General features: G+C 44.9%; 1 protein-coding gene across 2 annotated transcripts in view; it reads left to right on the top strand.

Moving 5' to 3' along the window:
* trnau1apb (tRNA selenocysteine 1 associated protein 1b) overlaps positions 1–25498 on the top strand; it is a 43693-nt gene that overhangs the window by 11129 nt on the left and 7066 nt on the right. For both annotated transcript variants that reach the window (XM_070880735.1, XM_070880736.1), the window contains exons 2-6: positions 4452–4549; positions 12683–12782; positions 12879–12931; positions 17711–17842; positions 18277–18396. In XM_070880735.1, coding sequence (XP_070736836.1) covers positions 4452–4549; positions 12683–12782; positions 12879–12931; positions 17711–17842; positions 18277–18396 — 503 coding nt within the window. The remainder of the gene's footprint in view (positions 1–4451; positions 4550–12682; positions 12783–12878; positions 12932–17710; positions 17843–18276; positions 18397–25498) is intronic.

Raw genomic sequence — 25498 nt, 5'->3', positions numbered from 1 at the left:
AATACAATGTCGGAAAGTATTAGGTCATCCACCTTGGGGAAAAAAAACAGTAAAAGGGAATATTATTTGAATGGGGAGAAATTACAACATGCTGAGGTGCAGAGGGACCTGGGGGTCCTTGTGCATGAATCCCAAAAAGTTAGTTTGCAGGTGCAGCAGGTAATCAGGAAGGCGAATGGAATGTTGGCCTTCATTGCGAGAGGGATGGAGTACAAAAGCAGAGAGGTCCTTCTGCAATTGTATAGGGTATTGGTGAGGCCGCACCTGGAGTACTGCGTGCAGTTTTGGTCACCTTGCTTAAGGAAGGATATACTAGCTTTGGAGGGGGTGCAGAGACGATTCACTCGGCTGATTCCGGAGATGAGGGGGTTACCTTATGATGATAGATTGAGTAGACTGGGTCTTTACTCGTTGGAGTTCAGAAGGATGAGGGGTGATCTTATTGAAACATTTAAAATAATGAAAGGGATAGACAAGATAGAGGCAGAGAGGTTGTTTCCACTGGTCGGGGAGAGTAGAACTAGGGGGCACAGCCTCAAAATACGGGGGAGCCAATTTAAAACCGAGTTGAGAAGGAATTTCTTCTCCCAGAGGATTGTGAATCTGTGGAATTCTCTGCCCAAGGAAGCAGTTGAGGCTAGCTCATTGAATGTATTCAAATCACAGATAGATAAATTTTTAACCAATAAGGGAATTAAGGGTTACGGGGAGCGGGCGCGTGAGTGGAGCTGAGTCCACAGCCAGATCAGCCATGATCTTGTTGAATGGCAGAGCAGGCTCGAGGGGCTAGATGGCCTACTCCTGTTCCTAATTCTTATGTTCTTATGTAGGTGTATAAAATTCTGAGGGTCCTGGATAGAGTGGATAGAACGTACCTATTTCCCTTAGTAGAGGGGGTCAACAACCATGGGGCATAGATTTAAAGTAATTTGTACTAGGTTTAGAGAGGATTTGAGGGGAAATTTCTTCACCCAGCGGGTGGTGGATGTCTGGAACTCACTGCCTGAGAGGGTGTTAGAGGCTGAAACCCTCATCACATTTAAAAAATACTTGGATGTGCACTTGAAGTGCTGTAACCCACAGGGCTATGGACCAAGAGCTGAAAAGTGGGATTCGGCTGGATAGCTCTTTGTTGGCTGGTGTGGACACGATGGGCAGAAATGGCCTCCTTCCATGCTTTAAATTTCTATGATTCTATGAAAATGTATCACTTCCTACTTTTCTGTGTTAAATTTAATCTGCCACATGTCCTCCCATTTCACCAGCCTGTCTATGTTTTCCTGAAGTCTATACCTCTCCTCCTGACTATTCACTATACTTCCAAGTTTTGTGTCATCTGCAAATTTTGAAATTGTGCCCTGTACACCCCATCCAAGTCATTAATATATATCAAGAAAAGCAGTGGTCATAGTCCCGACCCCTGGGGAGCACCACTGTGTATACCTTCCTCCAGTCCGAAAAACAACTGTTCACCATTACTCTCTGTTTCCTATCACTTGGCCAATTCCATATCTATGCTGCCATTGTTCTTTTTATTCCACAGGCTGCAACTTTTCTGGCAAGCCTATTATGTGGCACTTTGTCGAGCACCTTTTATAAATTCATGTACACTACGTCAACCGCATTACCCTCATCAACCCTCTCTGTTACCTCATCAACCCTCTCTGTTACCCTCATCAAGCCTCTCTGTTACCTCATCAACCCTCTCTGTTACCTCATCAACCCTCTCTGTTACCCTCATCAAGCCTCTCTGTTACCTCATCAACCCTCTCTGTTACCTCATCAACCCTCTCTGTTACCCTCATCAAGCCTCTCTGTTACCTCATCAGAAATCTTGATTAAGTGGGTTAAACGCAATTTGCTTTTAAGAAATCTGTGCTGGCTTTACATAAAAACATAAGAACACAAGAAATAGGAGCAGGAGTTGGCCATAAGGCCCCTCGAGCCTGCTCCACCATTCAATACGATCACGGCTGATCCGATCATGGGCTGAGGTTCACCTCCCTGCCTGCTCCCCATAACCCCTTATTCCCTTATCATTTAAGAAACTGTCTATTTCAGTCTTAAATTTATTCAATGTCCCAGCTTCCACAGCTCTCTGAGGCAGTGAGTTCCACAGATCACAACCCTCTGAGAGAAGAAATTTCTCCTCATCTCAGTTTTAAATGGGCAGCCCCTTATTCTAAGATTATGCCCTCTAGTTCTAGTCTCCCCTATCAGTGGAAACATCCTCTCTGCATCCACTTTGTCAAGCCCCCTCATAATCTTATACATTTTGATAAGATCACCTCTCATTCTTCTGAATTCCAATGAGTAGAGGCCCAACCTACTCAACCTTTCCTCATAAGACAACCCCCTCATCTCCAGAATCAACCTTGTGAATCTTCTCTGAAATGCGTCCAAAGCAAGTATATCCTTTCGTAAATATGGAAACCAAAACTGCACACAGTATTCCAGGTGTGGCCTCACCAATACCCTGTGCAACTGTAGCAAGACTTCTCTGCTTTTATACTCCATCCCCTTTGCGGTAAAGGCCAATATTCCATTGGCATTCCAGATCACTTGATGTACCTCCATATTAACCTTTTATGTTTCTTGCACAAGTACCCCCAGGTCCCGCTGTACTGCAGTACTTTGCAATCTCTCTCCATTTAAGTAATAACCTGCTCTTTGATTTTTTTTCTGCCAAAGTGCATGATCTCACACTTTCCAACATTGTACTCCATCTGTCAAATCTTTGCCCACTCTCTTAGCCTGTCGATGTCCTTTTGCAGATTTTTTGTGTCCTCCTCACACATTGCTTTTCCTCCCATCTTTGTATCGTCAGAAAACTTGGCTACGTTACATTCGGTCCCTTCTTCCAAGTCGTTAATATAGATTGTAAATAGTTGGGGTCCCAGCATTGATCCCTGCGGCACACCACTAGTTACTGATTGCCCCCCGAGAATGAACCATTTATCCCGACTCTCTGTTTTCTGTTTGTTAGCCAATCCTCTATCCATGCTAATACATTACCCCAAACTCGTGAACTTTTATCTTGTGCAGTAACCTTTTATGTGGCACCTTGTCAAATACACCACATCCACTGGTTCCCCTTTATCCACCCTGCTCGTTACATCCTCAAAGAATTCCAGCAAATTTGTCAAACTTGACTTCCCCTTCATAAATCCATGCTGACTCTGCCTGACCGAATTTTGCTTTTCCAAATGTCCTGCTACTGCTTCTTTAATAATGGATTCCAACATTTCCCAACCACAGATGTTAGACTAACTGGTCTATAGTTTCCTGCTTTTTGTCTGCCTCCTTTTTTAAATAAGGATGTTACATTTGCGGTTCCTTAATTAATCCCCACCTATCCAATTGACACTTAATTTTGTCCCCACTACCAAGGTTAAACTGTTTGGCCTGTCGTTGCTGGGTTTATCTTTACACTCGTTTTTTGAACAGTGATGTAACGTTTCAATTCTCTAATTCCTCTCGCGCCATCATTCTGCCCAGTTGCCCACTTGGGTTGAACCAGGTAGTGGGCAATATTCCACTGAACCCTGCATTAACTTCCTGATCCAACATCCAGTCAATTGCCCAGACTGCTTTTTTTTCAACTCTTGAATATTGCCTACCTGCATCCCTACCTCTTTACCCCCACAGGCAAAATTCTAGCCCGTGCTTGCATCACCTTTATAATTGATTGCTGAAATACTGTCCTCACTAAACTTCATAAACTCCAGTGAATTTAGAGCTCGATTGCTCAGTCATCTCTCACACAAAACCTACATTCCCATCATCACTCCACTGGCTCTCTTGTCACCAGTGAATTGACTTTAAAGTTCCTTATTTGCATGTTCAGTTCACTCAAATGCTTTGGCAACACCTAACCTGAACAAACCTGTCTAGCTGTGTATCGTTGATGCATTTTCCATTTATCTGTATCCCAATATTCTATTAGATATATGTCCCTGCTGTTTGTAATTCTGCATAAACAGCTTGGCTGTCTACCCCTCCCTTCATTCAAAAGCCTCTTCAAAACCTATTCGCTGTGCATTGCAACCCCCTTCCCCAATCTTGCAATTTGCTCGACATCTGGCTGTTCCTAGTAAAATGGTGTAAGACCTTTCCCTTTGTGAGAGGTTCTACAATAATGTACGTTGTTGCTGTACCAGTCCATGCAGCATGTCTGATTTAAGCTGTTTCCACAATTCTGAATTTCCTTTGGTGTGTAGAAGGTTAAGATAATCATGCATTAAAATTTGTCCGAATATCTTTTAAAAGTAACTACCTGGGGTTCCCTTTAATCATTCAGTGGTAAAATAGTCCACAGATTAATTTCTGAAATGGCAGCTCTTTAGTGTATTTAAAAAATATATTACTTCAAGTGTCTGTTGTTAGTACATACCTCAAACTCTTGTGGACATTAGGAAATTAATTTCTCACTTTCTGTTCTGCCTTTTTAGCTGGAACAGTACATGGATGAGACTTTTATCAAGCAAGCCTTTTCTACTATGGGTGAGCCAACCGTCAATGTGAAAATCATTAGCAACAGAATGACTGGGTAAGAAAAAGTTATAAAATTCAGTTTAATGTCGTGGTGCAGAGAGTCCCAGAGGTCTAAATTGCTGCACTATCACTGTCTTGATGCCTTCTCCATCCCTTATTAAAACGCAGAATAATTAACTAATGATTTTTTGCAAGTCTGTCATAGAATCCAGCCGAGAGAGTCCAAAAGAGCAAATTTCTTATGAGAAATGTTTGAATATGCAGTGCATTTTCAATTGTTCAATTTGTCCGATGCTTCAGATGTCTGATGGGTAAAAGTCTCAAAATACTCAGTTAAGCCCTAACTGCCACTTCTTATTTTTGTTCTGTGACGTTCACAGAAATTTCAAGGCCGGTTTCCCTGACGAATGCCCGTTCCCCTCCAGAATGACCATTTTCCGGGGTGCAAAGGTCGGGTAAAAGGGTTGGCGATCTGTTTTACCAGATTTTAAATTGTCCCAGGATTTCCTGGGTTTTGAGGGGTGGAGCAGCAGTCTCATTCCAGTTATGTAAATGAGGTGGGAAGGGGCATTTCCAACCTCCTATCTCGTTTACCTGAAGCTGGTTGCTGAGTGCTCCAGCGATAAGGCACCGAGTAAAGCATACCAGATTGCTGCCAACTGGTCAGTGGGGCCTGAACATAGGATAAGTAAAATTTTTAACTCCTCCTAGTGGCACTGAGGCTTTCTGGCTGCTGATCTCCAGTCTGAGAGGCCTGCAGCTTTACTTAAATCTCCTACCCATGCTGCCAGCGCTATACCCTGCTGGGGGTTGGCCTATGCCTTGGGCCAGGTTAATGACCATGGACAGAAATACCAGCATTCCTAGCCCTGTACAAACCGAACGGGTTGCACTTCAACAGCGCCGGGACCAATATCCTCGCGGGGAGTTTTGCTCGTGCTGTTGGGGAGAGTTTAAACTAGCTTGGCAGGGGATGGGAACCTGAGAACGAATTTAATAGGGAAGGAAGTAAAGCTGAAATTTGAAAGCAAGAATGCAGAAAGTGAATCTGTAAGACAGAGGAAACAAGGGTTAGTAAGTAGTAATCAAGGCGGTCTTCCTGTTCTAAATGGTGTATACTTCATTGATTAGTATATTGATTAAAGAAACTATTACAGCTGTGAGGAGGGATGATATGTTAGAGGGATCATCAAATGAGGCCATATGGGTCGAACTGAAAAAATTAAAAAGGGCGATCACACTGCTGGGTGTGTATTATAGACCCCCAAACAGTGGGAGGGAGATAGAAGAGAAAATGTGCAGGCAAATTTCTGTGAAGTCCAAAAACCATAGGGCAGTAATAGTAGGGGATTTCAACTATCCTAATATTGATTGGGACAAATATAGTGTGAAGGGTATAGAGGGTGCAGAATTCCTCAAATGCATTCAAGAGAACTTTTCTTTTCTGTCGGTATGTAACAAGCCCAACACGGGAGGGGGATCTAGTTTTGGGGAATGAAGCTGGGTGGGTGGAAGGGGTATCAGTAGGAGAGCACTTGGGTGCCAGTGACCATAATTCAGTCAGATTCAAGGTAGTTATGGATAAGAAATAAAAGTCCCAAATTGGAGAAAAGCTAACTTTGCTAAGTTGAGAAGTGATTTGGCCACAGTGGGCCAACAGCTACTTGAAGGTAAATCAGTGTTGGAAAAGTGGGAGGCATTCAAGAAGGAGATCCGGAGGGCTCAGGCCAAACATGTGCTCTTAAAGAAAAAGAGTGGGAGTAACAATTCTAGAGCCCCCTGGATGTCTAGGGACTTACAGGGAGGATAAAGAAAAAAAAGGAAGCTTATGTCATAAACCGTGACTAAATACTGTAGAATCGCTGGAGGAATATAGAAAGTTCAGAGGTAAAATTAAAAGGGATATTAGGAATGCTAAGAGAGAGCATGAAAAATTCTTGGCAAGTAAAATCAAGGCAAACCCAAAGATGTTCTATAAATATATTAAGAGCAAGAGGGTAACTAAAGAAAGGGTAGGGGCCTATTAGAGACCATGAGGGTAGTCTGTCTGTGGAGGCGGAATATGTTGGTATGGTTCTTAATGAATACTTTGCATCTGTTTTCAAAAAGGAAAAGGGCAATACAGATGCTGCTATCGACGAGGGGTGTGAAATTCTTGATGAAATAAAATATTAAAGGGTTTTGTGGCTTTGAAAGTGGATAAATCCCCAGGCCCAGATGAAATACATCCCAGGCTGTTGGGTGAAGAAAAAGAGGAAATGACAGAGGCCTTGACCATCATTTTCCAGTCCACTTTGGATTCAGGCATGGTGCCGGAGGACTAGAGGACTGCTAATGTAATACCCTTGTTTAAGAAGGGAGAAAGGGATAGGCCGAGTAATTACAGGCCTGTCAGCCTAAACTCAGTGGTGGGAAAATTATTGGAAAAAGTCCTGAAGGACAGGATAAATCTACATTTCGAAAGGCAAGAATTAATCAGGGACAGTCAGCACGGAGTTGTTAAGGGAAGATCGTGTTTGACTAACCTAATTGAATTTTTCGAGGCGGTAACCAGGAGGGTCGATGAGGGCAGTGCATAAGATGTATCTATGGAGCTAGAACCGCCACTTTTTTTGCATGCTTAACGCCCATTTTACCGCTGAAATGATGTATAGCGCCCATATATCGGCCATTTTGGCACAAAATGGAAACTGACGGGCATTTTTAGGAAACTTATCGCTGAGTGTTACTTTCCCCATGTGCTTAACGGCAGGAAAAAATATTACCGCCCGCCTACTTTTTTTGGGTGGAAACATCAGAATGGGCGAATTCACCGCCCATAACATCGCCCAGCGTCACTTTCTGTATTGATTTAACGCCGAGATTCAATAATACCGCCCGCCCACTTTTTTTTGTCGTAAAGAGCATATTTACCAAAACTAATGGACATGAGATCGGCCGGCATCAATTTCACCACCTCCCACGCATATCGCCCACAATATCACTCGCCCAAAAAAACACCCAGAAAAAGTGGAACTAATCTCAGCGTTATGGACGCCATGTTCTAGATCACCTGTCGCATCCTTTAACCTGTGCTTCAACCTTGGCGGAGTTCGGATGTACTCTGCAGGTCGTTGGAGTTGATGTGAACATCTCTCAAAAACATCTTGACCATACTGTGACCAATTGGAATTGAATAGGTATCTTTGTCGGGACATTCCTGGTTTGTGACCAATCGGTAGGAAACAGAAAGCTACTGCAATGGGGCCTGTCCTTTCTCACCCTCTCTTGGTGACCAATTACATGCAGCAGACTTGAGATCGCCGAAGGTACATTCCACAGCATTATGTGCCCAACGTAAGACGTGACAGACTGATGAGGAGGACCAGATGTTACATCCCCGCAAGTAGAAGGAGAAGCATTTTTACCTCGACTTGCCCGACACTATCTGCCTTCGGAGACTGCGCTTCCAGAAAGAGATATCACTGAAGTATGCCAGCTGATAAGGGCAGATCTGCAGCCTGCCAACACTATCAGTACTGCACTGTCCTTCAAGGTCAAAGTCACCGCGGCACTGTCGTTCTATGCCTCGGGTTCTTTTCAGGAAACAGCTGGAGACATTTTCAGACTTTCTCAGCATGCCACACGTCGCTGCATTAGACAGGTCCCTGAGGCCCTGTATGCACGCAGGATGGACTTGATCAGCTTCCCTATGATCAGGGAGGCACAGAGTGAGAGGGCTCTAGGATTCTCCAGAATTGCAAGCTTCCCCAAGGTGCAGGGAGCAGTAGACTGTACGCACATCGCGATGCGGGCACCTTTTAAGGATGCAAAGGTTTTCAGCAACCGCAAGGGATTCCACTCCCTGAATGTCCAACTGGTTGTCGACCCCCAGCAAATTGTACTGGCAGTGAATGCTCAATTTCCGGGCAGCATCCATGATGCTCACATCCTGCGTGAGAGCACTGTATCTGACTTGTTTAACAATCAGCCACAAGGTCAATGCTGGATGTTTGGTGACAAAGGATGTGGCCTCGCCACCTGGCTGATGACCCCCCTGTGTGACACCCACACCGAAGCTGATAGGTGATACAACAAGAGCCACAGAGCAACTCGCAGTATCGTGGAGAAAACCATTGGAGTGCTGAAGCAGCGCTTTAGATGCCTGGACCACTCAGGAGACAAGCTCCAATACCACCCTGAGCAGGTAGCTCAATTCGTGGTGGTGTGCTCCATGCTGCACAACCTGGCTATCAGGAGGGGACACCAAAGAGAGGACGAGGAGGCGGACGCTGACATCGGCCCAGACAATCAGGCTGACTGAAGCCATGCCCCCACCCCCCTGTAGACCGCATGAAAGAGCCCGTGATGGCACGATAGCTGCAAGAGCCTTACGTCAGGAGCTCATCAATGATCGCTTTGCCTGAAAGAACGTTGGTGTTAATTAGTGTTAGATCTCTTAAGTTCCAATGAAATACGAACTCCAGTTGTAGTTTTAACATAACTTTTATTCTGGCAGCTGCAACAAGCTCTTGGCTTTAAGCCAGGCCTTTGTCCTTCTGAGAACGCATGGCCAAAATGGCTGTTCTTATACCTGATCAGTTTACAGAAAAGAACGTGCCTTCTTTGACCTTATTGGCTCAATTGATATTCTGTTAACCTTTAATTGGCTCGCTACCAAAGGTCTTAAAATGTCAAGTTGATTGATGACTTAATGCAACATGTTCCCACTCACGTAGCAGCTCTGACTTGGGGTCTGTGAATTCTCACAGCCTGTCTGAATGCAGCCTGTTTGAATTCTCTATCAATTAGAAGACTGACACACTGCTGGGTGTGCAGGTGATACATTAATGGTGGGCATCACCTTGGTGACAGTTAAAGTTTAAGTTGATTGAAGTTAAGTGTAATTATACCCTTTGATATTAAGGAATCACCAGCATGTAACGGTGCAGCTATCAGAGCCAATGCACTACAAGGTTTTGTTAAATAAAATACATTTAAACTGAACATTAGTCTGAAATCATCAGTACATCTGTACAAACCAACCCTTCCCCTCCCCCCCCCACCCCCGCTTCTCCTCCCCACCTCTACCCCTTCCCCTTCCCCTCCTGACTCCAAGCCACCTGGCCGAGGAGCTCCTCAGGCGATGCTTCATTTTGGGGGGGTGACGGTCGAAACGTTGCTTGGAGGATACGGGAGAGGACGGTCCTGAGGTGGGAACGTGCTCCGAGCCAGAAGCAAGATGTTGCTGCTTGCTCTTGTGTGGTTGGCAATGGGGGTGCGGCAGTGCAGTGCCACGCTCCGGGACCACTGGGAGCCCTCTGTCACCAGTGTTCCTGGCTACCAGCTCCAGGGCTCATTTTAATTTCTCGTGTAAAAAGCGAATGATGCCCGCATCATCCATGTCTGTTAAGTTAAATAAAGCCCGCAGTTCGAAGTTAGAGTTGTTGCTCATGTAGCTGAGGAACCTGGAGATATCCCAGCTGTGGCACAGAATCACACTGACCATACCAGGCGTTTGTTTTAAGGACACTGATGAGTAAGTCCATCAAGGAGGTCACCGAGCTTCCCTTCCATGTTATATCTTATTTGTTGGACAAAAACTCGGTGCCAACTATGTTCTTGGTGCTTAGTCGATTTTTTGCTGCTGGTGAATCTCCCTCGTGCCTCCCACAACAGCCAGACAAGCACACATCATAGCCACACACGCTTTCAGTGCCTCGGAGCTCCCTCTCCCTCTCTCTCTGTCTCCTCTTCTGCGCATGTCATGATGACCCATGACCTCCTAAATCGAGTGTTGCCATGCCATTACTAAGGACGGCGACACTTTACGGCAGAAGGTCAAAAAAATGTAACGCTCCCGCCCATTTCAGATAGCATGCGGTAACGCCCATTTTCAAAAATGGAGACAAGGTCCTTTGAGAATGGGCGAGAAGCCGGCGATTTGAAAACGCTTTTTTACTGCCCACGTCGGAAATAACACCCATTTTTGGGCGATAAGCACAAAAGTGGAGGTTCTTGCCCATGGACTTTAGCAAAGCTTTTGTCCCACATTGCAGACTGGTCACAAAGGTAAAAGCACATGGGATCCAGAGCAAAGTGGCAAGTTGGATCCAAAATTGGCTTGGAGGTAGGAAGCAAAGGGTAATGGTTAATGGATGTTTTTGTGACTGGAAGGATGTTTCTTGTGGGGTTCTGCAGGGCTCAGTACTGGGTCCCTTTGTGGTATACGTTAATGACCTAGATTCGAATATAGGGGATATGATTAAGAAGTTTGGCTTTGGGTGTATGATACTGTAGAGGAAAGTCATGGACTGCAGGAGGATATCAATCTACTGGTCAGGTGGGAGGAACAGTGGCAAATGGAATTTATTTCGGAGAAATGGGAGGGCTGATAAAGAAAGGGTATACACATTAAACAGTAGTCCACTTAATAGTGTAGATGAACAAAGGTACCTTGGAGTGCTTGTCCACAGATCCTTGAAAGTAGCAGGCCAGGTGGATATTGAAAAAATCCTGAAAGACAGGATAAATCTACATTTAGAAAAGCAAGGATTAATTGGGGACAGTCAGCACGGATTTGTTAAAGGAAGATTGTGTTTGAATAACCTAATTTAATTTTTCGAGGAGGTAACCAGGAGGGTCGATGAGGGTAGTGTTTAAGATGTAGTGTATATGGACTTTAGCAAAGCTTTTGCTAAGGTCCCACATGGCAGACTGGCCACGAAGGTAAACGCACATGGGATCCAGGACAAAGAAGGCATGCGGAATGCTTGCCTTTATTGGCCGAGGCATTGAATACAAGAGCAGGGAGATTATGCTTAAATTGTATAATACACTGGTTAGGCTACAGCTGGAGTACTGCGTGCAGTTCTGGCTGACGGACTGGTTGGGCCGGCTGCTCTTTACCTATCCGCCATTGTTCATTGTTGATAGGTTTATATGTAACCTTCAGGGCTGCTGACCGAGGGCCGTGTGGCTCTTTGGCGGCCGGCTCAGACACGATGGGCCGAAATGGCCTCCTTCTGCGCTGTAAATTTCTATGTTTCTATGTTCTGTGTTTTCTATGGACAGGAGCAGTACAATTGGATTCGCTGCTCCTGTTCAGTGCCAGGGCAACGCTCCCAGGAAAGTCTATCCTTTCATTTCTAATGACTGACATATTTGGCCACTATTACATATCGTAAATTTCTAAAGTACCTTATTTTTTTTGTCAATTTTCCTCAGTATGCTGATTGTTTCCACCAACTGAAGGCTTTGCTAAAACATAAATTGCAGCTGGTGGGAGAGATGTGCTGTACCAGCATAGCAGCATACTTGTCTTTCCTATCTGAGCTGCACATTGAGTTGCTTCTGAAGGAGGATGAAAAATTACAGGTTGACCTATCTATTGCCTCTCCTGTATATTTCCCCACAGCTGGTTGAGGCGTGGCAGTGGTGGGCCTTTTGGTTCGGGAGTGTTTCACCGATAAAGAAATAGATAATAATGATAAATTCCAAAGGGGGGGGTATAAATAAATCAAAGGATCTGAATTCCTCACTACAGCTAAGTCCCTACCAACATTGAAGTTCCTCGGTATATTTATTCTTCAATATGCAACAGAAGATGTTATAATTTCATGGACTACTTGAAAGGATAGTACAAGTTTGGAGTTTATCCAATGCCAAGCCATACAGACCAGGAATGCTCCAAGGATATAATTCCCCACGTGCTGAATTGGCTGAATTCAATCGGAGCAGCAGAAAGTGCATTGCAATTTTTATCAGCGCCCCTGGGTGTGGAATATGGGCTGGAGATCTCATTGCTGGTCGCTATCCAGTGATCCTTGCTGGAAAGTGTGCACATGTGGATGTCAAGTGCAGCCCATGATCAACTTGACTGCGTTGCCATCTACGATTAATTAGCCTGTCAACACTCATATGAGGAATAACAATATGGCCAAGTTAGTGGAGAGTGTTTGGCACCTGTTAAATGGTACCCTTGCAAAATATTATTAGAAGGTTTAGTATGGAAAGACTTTGCTAAATGCTTTTATCAGAACTACTATGAAGCATAAGTTGAAATTTGCTGCACAGCCCAATTAACATTCAGTGGCTTTACCTTGAAGCCTTTCTAAGTATTGCAGTGAATGAGATGTTGTGATTGTATTGCTCTCCATGGTCCCATAGGTGATAATACTCTGTACATTCATGTTTGGTTTGGTTTCAGAATACTAGCAGGATATTGCTTTGTGGAGTTAGCTGACCAAACCAGTGCTGATCGTTGTCTCCATAAACTGAATGGGAAGCCTATGCCAGGTTCAAATCCGGTAAACCTTTTTCATAGACATTTAGCATTGTTGTACTGTGTGATTTTTTAAATTAATATCTACATAATCCTAATTTCCTTTGATTTAAATATATAGCCCAAGAAATTCAAGTTAAATTATGCAACCTATGGAAAAAAAACAGATGCAGGGTAAGTCAGTGTTTTTGTCCATTTTAACTTTCTCTTTTTCTCCTTATTCCATTATTTTTCATTTGCACAAAGTTTCATCAGGTGCAAGAGCAGACTAGTTGGAGACAACACACTTTAATTCTAATAATGGAAGTCAAGAGAATTCTAATTCAAGTAATTATGCAACGACAACCCTTTAAAAAATTGTAATTGATCTGAGCCTGTGATACAGGCATCCAGCATAATGGGCAAAGTTATTTTTTTTGTTTAAAATGATCTTTTGGGATATTATCTATTCAATAAAATGTACTACTGATTATATTAACTAGCACTACACACTCAAACTATAGACTAGTAGTAGTAGTGAGGTTGGGGACAGCATCAAACAAGAAATAAGGGATGTGTGCAATAAAGGTACAGCAGTAATCTACATATAGATTGGGCTAACCTAACTGGTAGCAATGCGGTGGAGGAGGATTTCCTGGAGTATATTAGGGATGGTTTTCTAGACCAATATATCGAGGAACCAACCAGGGAGCTGGCCATCCTAGACTGGGTGATGTGTAATGAGAAGGGACTAATTAGCAATCTTGTTGTGCGAGGCCCTTTGGGGAAAGGTGATCATAATATGGTAGAATTCCTTATTAAGATGGAGAGTGACAAAGTTAATTCGGAAACTAGGGTCCTGAACTTAGGTGTGAATTGGCTAGAATAGACTGGCAAAGGATACTTAAAGGGTTGACGATGGATAAGCAATGGCAAACATTTAAAGATCACATGGATGAACTTCAGCAATTGTACATCCCTGTCTGGAGTAAAAATAAAACTGGGAGGGTGGCTCAACCATGGCTAACAAGGGAAATTAAGGATAGTGTTAAAACCAAGGAAGAGGCATATAAATTGGCTAGAAAAAGCAACAAACCTGAGGACTGGCAGAAATTTAGAATTCAACAGAGGAGGACTAAGGGTTTAATTTAGTAAGGGGAAATTAGAATACGATAGGAAGCTTGCAGGGAACATAAAAACTGACTGCAAAAGCTTCTATAAATATGTGAAGAGAAAACGATTAGTAAAGACAAACGTAGGTCCCTTGCAGTCGGATTCAGGTGAATTTATAATGGGGAACAAAGAAATGGCAGACCAATTGAACCAATACTTCGGTTCTGTCTTCACAAAGGAAGATACAAATAACCTTCCGAATGTACTAGGGGACAGTGGGTCTAGTGAGAATGAGGAACTGGAAGATATCCTTCTTGGGCGGGAAATTGTGTTCAGGAAATTGATGGGATTAAAGGCCAATAAATCCCTGGGGCCTGATAGTCTGCATCCCAGAGTACTTAAGGAAGTGGCCCTAGAAATAGTGAATGCATTGGTGATCATTTTCCAACAATCTATCGACTCTGGATCAGTTCCTATGGACTGGAGGGTAGCTAATAAAACACCACTTTTTAAAAAAGGAGGGAGAGAGAAAGTGGGTAATTATAGACCAGTTAGCCTGACATCAGTAGTGGGGAAAATGTTGGAATCAATCATTAAGGATGAAATAGCAGCCCATTTGGAAAGCAGTGACAGGATCGGACCAAGTCAGCATGGATTTATGAAAGGGAAATCATGCTTGATGAATCTTCTGGAATTTTTTGAGGATGTAACTAGCAGAGTGGACAAGGAAGAACCAGTGGATGTGGTGTATTTGGACTTTCAAAAGGCTTTTGACAAGGTCCCGCACAAGAGATTGGTGTACAAAATCAAAGTGCATGGTATTGGGGTAATGTACTGAAATGGATAGAGAACTGGTTGGCAGACAGGAAGCAGAGAGTCGGGATAAACGGGTCCTTTTCAGAATGGCAGGCAGTTACTAGTGGGGTGCAGCAGGGCTCAGTGCTGGGACCCCAGCTCTTTACAATATACATTAACGATTTGAATGAAGGAATAGAGTGTAATATCTCCAAGTTTGCAGATGACATTAAACTGGGTGGTGGTGTGAGTTGTGAGGAGGACGCTAAGAGGCTGCAGGGTGACTTGGACAGGTTAGGTGAGTGGGCAAATACATGGCAGATGCAGTATAATGTGGATAAATGTGAGGTTTTCCGTGGCAGACTAGAAAAAGGGGAGGTGCAACGAGACCTGGGTGTCATGGTTCATCAGTCATTGAAAGTGGGCACGCAGGTACAGCAGGCGGTAAAGAAGGCAAATGGTATGTTGGCCTTCATAGCTAGGGGATTTGAATATAGGAGCAGGGAGGTCTTACTGCAGTTGTACAGGGCCTTAGTGAGGCCTCACCTGGAGTATTGTGTTCAGTTTTGGTCTCCTAGTCTGAGGAAGGACATTCTTGCTATTGAGGGAGTGCAGCGAAGGTTCACCAGACTGATTCCCGGGATGGCTGAGCTGTCATATGAGGAGCGACTGGATCAACTGGGCCTTTATTCACTGGTGTTTAGAAGGATGAGAGGGGATCTCATAGAAACATATAAGATTCTGATGGGACTGGACAGGTTAGATGCGGGAAGAATGTTCTCGATGTTGGGGAAGTCCAGAACCAGGTGACATAGTCTTAGGATAAGTGGTAGGCCATTTAGGACTGAGATGAGGAGAAACTTCTTCACTCAGAGAGTTGTTGACCTGTGGAATTCCCTGCCGCAGAGAGTTGTTGATGCCAGTTCATTGGATATATTCAAGAGGGAGTTAGATATGGCCCTTACGGTTAAGGGGATCAAGGAGTATGGAGAGAAAGCAGGAAAGGGGTACTGAAGGAATGATCAGGCATGATCTTATTGAATGGCGGTGCAGGCTCGAAGGGCAGAATGGCCTGCTCCTGCACCTATTTTCTATGTTTCTATGTTACTAGCATTACACATTCTACAAACTACACTAGCACTATGCACTCTTTAAAAACTATAAACTGTTAGTATACATTTTGCAAACTAGAATTATACACTATAAAAAAACTATAAACTAGCACCATACACTACAAAAACTCCAAACTATACAAGCTATAAACTAGCACTGCACATGATACAAACTATAGACCGGCACTACATATTATTTTTCTGTAGGAGCTACAGCATGCCAGTCCTGTTTTTCTGGCTGTCAGGGTTGTGTGCCCTCTAAGCATTGTAGTTCTACAGGAGCAGAATCAAAATTACACCTCTAGAAATCCTCAGCAGCCAGGCCCAGTTGAAATCTTCAAATCATGCTTCATTAACAAGATAGAAGAGAAGAGTTATGAAGGGAAAACTTCTTGCAGGCACTTCTAACACCAAATAACAAATTTTTAAAGTTAAAGAAACCGAAAATGCTTGAAATATTCAGCAGGTCAGGCAGAATCTGTGGAGAGAGAAACAGAGTTAATCTTTGATGACCTGTTGTCAGAACTGGAAAAATTAGAGATGTAACAGTTTTTAAGCAAGTACAGAGGAGGGAAAAGCAGGGAGGGAGCAAAAAAGGTCTATGATAGGGTGGAAGGCAGGAATGATTAAATGTATTTGCTTAAAAACTTTTACATCTAATTTTTTCGAGTTCTAATGAAAGGTCATTGACCTGAAACGTTAACTTTGTATCTCGCTCCACAGATGCTGCCTGACCTGAGTATTTCCAGCATTCTCTGTTTTTATATGGGATCCTTGGCTTTATTAAAAAAAAAGGCTGAGTATTTCAGATTTCCAGCATCCACAGTATTTTGGTTTTGTAATTTTTTTAAGTTCATATTTTTCAAAATTTTGTAAATTTAATGTTTTGTTGGGTTATAGATGTTATTTCTAGCTCGATATAATGACCTGATTGAAATAGGAAAATGTTGACTAAAAAAGGTAGATTTGATTGGATGATTCTATGGTACCTGCTGATTCATGAGTAATAGCTTTGAAGAAAACGGTTGAGGTATTTGATTGGTTAATCTTCTGCTCTTTACTCATTCCTCATTGGTAATTTGTGCTATTTTTGATTTGTTCGAATTGATTCATTTGAACTAGTAACTTAAAAGATAAATGTTTTTTTGAGCCAATCCAAAGTTTTTGCCCAACGGACATCTCATAAGGCCACAATTTGAGGTGTAATGCCATTGAAAGTTGTCATGCAATGGACGTTAAAAAGTAGGGAATCTATTTTCCTCCATTTTTCCAAGTACAGCTGTGGAAGTAGCTTCATCTGAACAGATCTGAACTCGCCTGCATTTCTGGATTCAGTTTATTAACTCCAGAAGTGATCGTGCACCTCAAATTGAGGAGGAAACTTGACTACTGTTGCAAGCCTGAGAGGCAGTAATGGCTACTGGCTGCAGGGCCTTTTGGCTACTATCAGCAATTTTAAAACATCAGCAATTGGCATCCAGGCTTCCTGATTGTTCATGTTGCTCCAGAAATGTGAAAACACTTCTCCATCTGGAGGTGAGAGAGATTGGGAGTAACCTATAAGGTCCACTTGCACTGGAGCTACGACTGAAATGGTGCAGAAGGCGCTCTGAATCATTTATACTTGATTTAAATGCACCTGCCTGTTTGATATGGGAGCTCTCTGCCCAGGGCAGGGGAGGTCCCTGGGAATGTGACAATGATTTAACCTTTGTTTTGTGCCCCAGTCATAGTTGTACCAAAATATAAAACAAGAAAATTAACCTTGATATACATATCAATTTGAACCTGTGCAGAGAATATTAGTATATTAGAGAGTTTTTATAGAATATTTATAGTTACACTTTTAAAGAAACACTTTCAAAGTGCATCTTCTAAGGTCCATTGTTGGAATACAGAATTTATAGCCTTTGACTCCAGCTGCTTTTTCACTGCAAAATGTCTTATTCAACAGCCAGGAATATTCCATATTTGTGGGCGATCTCTCTTCTGAAGTTGATGATTTTCATCTATATGATTACTTTGTGAAAAAATATCCATCTTGTAGAGGTGGAAAAGTGGTGACAGACACATCTGGGAACTCGAGGTACTGTGTGCTATCAATACTTAAAGCTCAGAATAGTCAGAAAAATCACTTCTACAGAGGCCTGAGCAGGAAAGACTTCTCAGCAAACTGCAATTATTGGTGTAATTTATATGTCTTAGTATTAAGGACTGTGAAAGTCAGTAATAACTTAATGATTATTAAATGGCCATATTGTCATTTGCTATGAAACAGCCCTTTATTTATAAACCACAATAGCTAATGAAAATCGTGCCACACATTGAATAAGAACGTTCTTTCTGTCCCAGCTAGGATTAACAAGGACACCAAATACTTGGACTGATGGTACCTCCGATGTAAAGTAATAACTCTAATATTACGTGGTTCAAACTATTTACAATCTGTTGATTCAAGCCAGTTCATATCATGAGATGAGCTGCAATGTTAATAGTGCTTTGTTCTTTTCCTTTTGACAGAGGTTTTGGGTTTGTCAGATTTTCTAATGAAGTAGAACAGAAAAAGGCTTTGGAAGAATATCAGAACAACAAAGGATTAGGAGGAAAACCCATTCGAATAAGTATAGCAGTACCAAAAAGGTAAGCTGCACCATCCCGGCACAGGTAGTGGAACAACAAACCTTGTGGGTTTGAAGAAGGAACTAAAACAGATTCTGGTCAACAAATGGGATTCAAAATTATGAGAAATTAGCTTCTGACCCCATATCCTCGCCATCTCCAAGACCCGCCGACTTCACCTATGTCATATCGCCCGTCTCCATCCTTGGCTCAGCCCATCTTCTGTTAAAACTTTCATCCATGCTTTTGTTACCTGAAGACCTGACTATTCTGGGGGCGGTGGGACCTGTACAAGCCAGATGGGTTACACCTCAACAGAGCCGGGACCAACTTCCTCGTGGGAGGGGTTTGCTAGTGCTGTTGGGGAGGGTTTAAATTAGCTTGGCAGGGGGATGGGAACTTGAGAGTAGATTCAGAAGGGAGAGAAGCAAAGCTGGTTTTCAGATTGCCGGCTTTTCGCCCGTTCTCAAAGCACCCTAGTCTCCATTTTTTAAAATGGGCATTACTGCGAGTGATATGAAATGGTGGTAGCGTTAAATCTCGCTGACCTTCTGCCATAAAGTGTCGCCGTCATTGGCAACAGCATGGCAACGTTCGATTCCCGCGATTCAGGAGATCAAGGGCCATCATGACATGCGCAAGGAGGAGACGGAGAGAGAGGGAGCTCAGAGGGACTGAAGGCATGTTTGGATGTTGTGGGAGACACGAGGGAGATTCACCAGTAGCAAAAAGCCTACTAAGCACCAAGAGCATAGTTCACACCGAGATTTTGTCCAACAAATAAAATATAACATGGAAGAGATGATGAAGGCCCGGGAGCTGCAAGCCAGGAACACTGGAATCAGAGGGCTCCCAGTGGTCCCGGAGTGCGGCACTGCACCCCAAGGTGCCACACCCCCATTGCCAACCACACATGAGAGCCAGCAGCAACATTTTGCTTCTGGCTCGGAGCACATTCCCACCTCGGGACCATCCTCTCCCGTATCTGTCCAAGCAGCGATTCGGCCGTCATCCCCCCCCCCCGCAATGAAGCATCGCCTGAGGAGCTCCTCAGCCAGGCGGCTTGGAGTCGGGAGGGGAAGGGGTAGAGGTGGGGAGGAGAAGAGGGGGGGATTGTTTTTTTACAGAAATACTGTTGATTTCAGATTAATGTTCGGTTTAAATGTTTTTTATTTAACAAAACCTTGTTGTGCATTGGCTCAGATAGCTGCACCGTTACACACTGGATTCCTTCACATCAAAGGGTATAATTACACGTAACTTCAATCAACTTAAATTGTCACCAAGGTGATGCACACCATTGATGTATCACCTGCACACCCAGCAGTGTGTCAGCCTTGTAAATAGCACCAATGTTCTTTCCGGCAAAGCGATCATTGATGAGCTCCTGACGTAAGTCTCTTGCAGCTATCCTGCCACCACGGGCCCTTTCATGCGGTCTACAGGGGAGCGGGGGCATGGCTTCAGCATCAACCTGATTGTCTGGGCCTATGTCAGCGTCCGCCTCCTCATCCTCCTCTTCCTCTCTCTGGTGAGGTGGACTGTCAGACTCATCAGGCAATTCTTGTCCCTTCCTGATAGCCAAGTTGTGCAGCATGGAGCACACCACCACAAATTGAGCTACCTGCTCCTGAGTGGCCCAGACATCTAAAGCGCTGCTTCAGCACTCCAATGGTTTTCTCCACGATATTGCGAGTGGCTCTCGTTGTATCGCCTCTCGGCTTCGGTGTCGGTGTCATGCAGGGGAGTCATCAGCCAGGTGGCGAGACCATATCCTTTGTCACCAAGCACCTTGTGGCTGATTGTTGAACAAGTGAGATAGAGTGCTCTCACGCAGGATGTGAACATTATGGATGCTGCCCAGAAATTGAGCATTCACTGCCAGTATAATTTGCTGGTGGTCGACAACCAGTTGGACATTCAGGGAGTGGCATCCCTTACGGTTCCTGAAAACCTGCATCCTAAAATGGTGCCCGCATCACGATGTGCGAACAGTCTATTGCACCGTGGGGAAGTTTGCAATTCTGGAGAATCTTAGAGCCCTCTCACTCTGTGCCTCCTACGTGCGTACAGGGCTTCAGTGACCTGTCTAATGCTGCAATGTGTGGCCTGCTGAGAAAGTCCGCAAATGTCTCCAGCTGTGGCCTGAAAAAACCCAAAGCGTAGAACGCCAGTGTCGCGGTGACTTTGACTTCGACAGATGGTGCAGATCTCCCCTTATGAGCTGGCATACCTCAGTGATAACCTCTTTGTGGAAGCGCAGTCTCCGAAGGCAGTCGAGGCAAGACTGCTTTTCCCTGTGCTTGCGGGAGGTGTAACGTCTGGTCCTCCTCATCAGTCTGGTGTGTCTTACGTTGGGCACATAATGCTGTGGAGTGTACCTTCAGCGATCTCCAGTCTGCTGCATGTAATTGGTCATCAAGAGAGATTGAAAAAGGACAGGCCCCATTACAGTAGCTCTCTGTTTTCCATCGATTGGTCACAAAGAATGAATGTCCCGACGAAGACACCTATTCAATTCCAATCGGTCACAGTATGGTCAAGATGTTTGTAGAGATGTTCACATCAACTCCAACAATCTCCAGAGAACATCCGAACATCCGAAGGTTGAAGCACAGCAGCATCACAAGATGCGACATGTGATGTAGAACATGACGTCCATAACGCTGTGATTAGTTCCGGTTAGTTCCACTTTTTCTGGGCGTTTTTTTGGGCGATATGGTGGTGAAAGAGATGCTGGGCGATCTCATGTCCACTAGTTTCGGTAAATATGCTCTTTACGAAAAAAAAAAGTGGCCGGGCGGTATTATTGAATATCGGCGTTAAATCAGTGCGGTAATTAACGCTGGACGTTGACTGCGCCCATTCTGATGATTCCACTCAAAAAGTGGCCGCCGATATTATTTTTTCCCGGCGTTAAGCCCATGGGGAAAGTAATGCTCGGTGATAAGTTTCTGAAAAACGGGCGTCAGTTTCAATTTTATGGCTAAATGGTCGATATCTAGGCATTATATGCCATTTCAGCAGTAAAATGGGCGATAAGCATGCAAAAAAAGTGGAGGTTCTAGCCCAAAGGGTTTGTTGTCTGATTGGTGGGTTGTGACAAGTAGTGTTCCCCAGGGATCTGTACTGAGGTAACATCTTTTCACCATGCATGTTAATGACATGGATGAAGTAATAGATTTTTATTTCTAAGTTTGCAGATGGCACAAAATTACCAGGCACAGTAACCTGTGTGGATGGGAGGAGGCAGTTTCAAAGGGACATAGACAGATTAAGAACATAAGAAACAGGAGCAGGACTAGGCCCACCTGGCCCCGCAAGCCTGCTCTTCCATTTAATAAGATCATGACTGATCTGATCATGGACTCAGCTCCACTTCCCTGCCCGCTCCCCATAACCCTTATCGCTCAAAAATCTGTCCATCTCCGCCTTTAAAAATATATTTAATGACCCAGTGAATGGGTAGCTAGAGTTCAACATGGGGAAGTGTGAGGTTGTTCACTTTGATCTGAGAAAGACAAATTGAAATATTTTCTTAATGGTGAGAGACTAGGAACAGTGGAGGAGCAAAGGGATTTAGGTGTTCTGTACACAATGCACTAAAAGCTCATGTCCGTTGTGCCCCCTAGGGGACGAAATCCGCACTGTGACTCTGGGAGGAGCTCCTCGCCCACTGAAAGAAGACGGTTGAGGAGGACTCTAGCGACGACTTTCCCAGTGGCTGATAGCTGGGAGATTCCTCTGTAGTTGCCACAGTCAGACTTGTCCCCTTTTTTTAAAGATTACTGCATCTCTGAGGTCCCCCGACATGCTCTCCTCCCTCCAGATGAGGGAGATGAGGTCGTGTATTCGTGCCAGCAGTGCCTCTCCGCCGTACTTCAATGCCCCAGCAGGGATTCCATCCGCACCCTTAGCCTTGTTGTTTTTGAGCTGTTTTTTTCTACCTCGTGCAGTGTTGGGGTCTCACTGAGGTTGTGGCGGGTAGCATGATGCGGGATGGAGTCGAGAACACTCGAGTCAAAGGCGGAGTCTCGATTGAGGAGATCTTCGAAGTGCTCCTTCCAGCGGGCCCTGACAGCCTCAGTGACCTTGATGAGTGTTTCCCCATTCTTGCCCAGCAGTGGGGTGGGGCCTTGGGTGTTGGGCCCGTAAGTGGTCTTGACTGCGATGAAGAATCCTCGCACATCATGGTTGTCAGCCAGCTGCTGTATCTCCTGTGCTTTCTTCATCCACCACCTATTCTTTAGATCCCGGGCTCACCTGAGGAAAAGAGTGTTTGAAGACCAGGCCCTCAAAACTGTCACCAAGCTCATGGTCTACAGGGCTGTAGTAAGACCTGCCCTCTTGTATGGCTCAGAGACATGGACCATGTACAGTAGACATCTCAAGTTGCTGGAGAAATATCACCAACGATGTCTCCGCAAGATCCTACAAGTCCCATGGGAGGACAGATGCACCAACATCAGCGTCCTCATTCAGGCTAACATCCCCAGCATTGAAGCATGACCACACTCAATCAGCTCCGCTGGGCAGGCCACATAGTTCGCATGCCAGACACAAGACTCCCAAAGCAAGTGCTCTATTCGGAGATCCTTCACGGCAAACGAGCCAAAGGTGGGCAGCGGAAACGCTACAAGGACATCCTCAAAGCCTCCCTGATAAAGTGCAACATCCCCACTGACACTTGGGAGTCCCTGGCCCAAGGACTTTGGAGGTGGAGCCTAAGATCTGCGCCAAAAAGATTGGGTTGCCAGGGTAACGAGCGACACATTGCGGGCTGAGGCTGGAAAGTGAAACATACAACACATTCTGGCCAGCTCACAGCAACCTGCACAAGCACCTTACACATTGCAGCAGCTTATCGGTATTAAATTATTAAAGAGTTTATGCCAAAATTCTATCCGGTGCCGGTCCTAACCCTGGCCGAAAGGCCTCCTTCCTGTCGATGCCGGGTGCCGCTGCTGGCCCTGGCCGAAAGGCATCTATCCTCTGCCGGTGCCGGGTGTTGTTCCTAACTCTGGCCGAAAGGCTCCATCCCCCCCCTACCGCCGGTGAAGGGTGTCGCTCCTAATCCTGGCCAAAATGCATCCCAACCCCCCTCCCCATCCTCTCCTCTCCTCTCCCCTTCCCCTCCCCCTTTCTCCTCTACCCTCCCTCTCTCCTCTATGTTAACGCCCCCTTCTCTCTCTGCTCTAACCCCCCCCTCTCTCTCTGCTCTAACATCCTCCCCTCTCTCTGCTCTAACACCCTCCTCTCTCTCTCTCTGCTCCAACCCCCCCTCTCTCTCTCTGCTCTAATCCCCCCCCTCTCTCTCTGCTCTAATCCCCCCCTCTCTCTCTGCTCTAACCCCCCCCCGGCTCTAAACCCCCCCCTGCTCTAAACCCCCCCCTCTATGCTCTACCCTCCCTTCTCTATGCTCTACCCCCCTCCTCTATGCTCTACCCCCCCCTGTCTATGCTCTACCCCCTCTCTGCTCTAACCCCCCTCCTCTCTCTCTCTCTCTCTCCCCCCCTCCTCTCTCTCTCTCCCCCTCCTCTCTCTCTCTCCCCCTCCTCTCTCTCCCCCCCTCCTCTCTCTCCCCCCCTCCTCTCTCTCTCTCTCTCTCTCCCCCTCCTCTCACTCTCTCTCTCTCCCCCTCCTCTCTCTCTCTCTCTCTCTCTCTCTCTCTCCCCCTCCTCTCCTCTCTCCCCCCCGCCCCCCCTCTTCCTCTCTCACCTCCCCCTCTCCCTCCTCTCCCTCTATGCTGCTGCTGTCAGGGCTGTGGAACTGCATCTGCTGTGCTGATTCTCTTACCTGCGCCGTAACTGCCCAGAAAGTTTTTCCAGAGTGGTCACATACGCCGTCCTAAGAAAAATTGGAGTAAATCGGAGCTGGCCAAACTTGCTTAAATGGCCAGAATTGGTACGGGTGGCAGGTTACGTTCTGTTGGGGTTAAAACAAGACTTCTCTTCCTCAAATTGGACTCCCTGATATAAGGAATCGACACCTGCCTTATTGTATAGCGACCACGGAATCACGCAGATGAAACCTCGGTTAACCGGTTTTATTCAAACATGCTCAGGAAATGTTCCGATGAACACTTGTAAGTACAAGAGTTCTACAAGCACAATTATACGATTATTCGATTTGTGCGACCCTCCTACAAAACCACTGATTGGCCTACTGCTCAGACTGGCTCTGAGTGGTTCTCCCCCACCCGTCCATCTCCCATCACATGTCGCCCTTCTGGAATGTGTTCAACTTTGCCTCAGTTTTTCATGACGTGTGGAATAACCTTGCTTCCCAGGGTTTGCTATGAGATTCAGACGCTGTTTACAATCTATGTTCCCAAACATTTGTGTCCTTGTTCTCTGTACTGAATGAGTGTTCCAAGGTTAATCCAATGGATGGTTCATTAACCATCAAGCTTCGCTATTCCCCTCTTCCTAGCCCAATGTAAGCGAGTGTATAAGCGTGCTTTACATACATAAGCGGGTTATACATACAGTTACAATCGTTATAAAGACAGAGGAACTCCCTGTTCCTCAGAACCTCCTAATACTGATAAGCCCTACAATTCAGTTCAGGTATCGGTTTTCCTCCCCTTACACGCTCCCAATGAGGTAAAAAAATCGTAGCCTAAAAAAATCCTACTTAAGTGAATCACGCTAGTGCAGAAACTTTGGGGAAACTTGGAGATTTGAATTTACTCTAAAAAAGACGGTGCACACCAAAAACACGGCGCAGATAACTGAGAAAAATTGAGCCCAGTAACTCTCTTTCTCTCTCCACAGATGCTGCCTGACCAGCTGAGTATTTCCGGCATTTTCTGTTTTTATCTGAGGAAGAGTTTATAAGGGGTATATTTTGGAATCACTAGAATTATACCCGGGCTTAAAGGCTTTGATTATGAGAACAGGTTGCATAACCTTGGCTTGTATTCTCTTGAATGTAGAAGTTTGTTGGGTGATCTTATTGAGGTGATTCAATAAAGGGATTCAATAAAGTAGATGCAGGGAAATTGTTTCCTCTTTTTAGACCGACACGGACATGATGGGCCGAATGGCCTCCTGTGTTATAATTTTCTGATTGTATGATAGATTACTGTTGGGTAAGAGTATCAAGGGATACGGAGCAAAGA

Source organism: Pristiophorus japonicus, chromosome 5, assembly GCF_044704955.1.
Source record: "Pristiophorus japonicus isolate sPriJap1 chromosome 5, sPriJap1.hap1, whole genome shotgun sequence".
NCBI classification, from domain to species: Eukaryota; Metazoa; Chordata; class Chondrichthyes; family Pristiophoridae; genus Pristiophorus; species Pristiophorus japonicus.
Note: the sequence above shows the minus strand (reverse complement) of the source record. Positions and strands in the feature narration are given on the sequence as shown.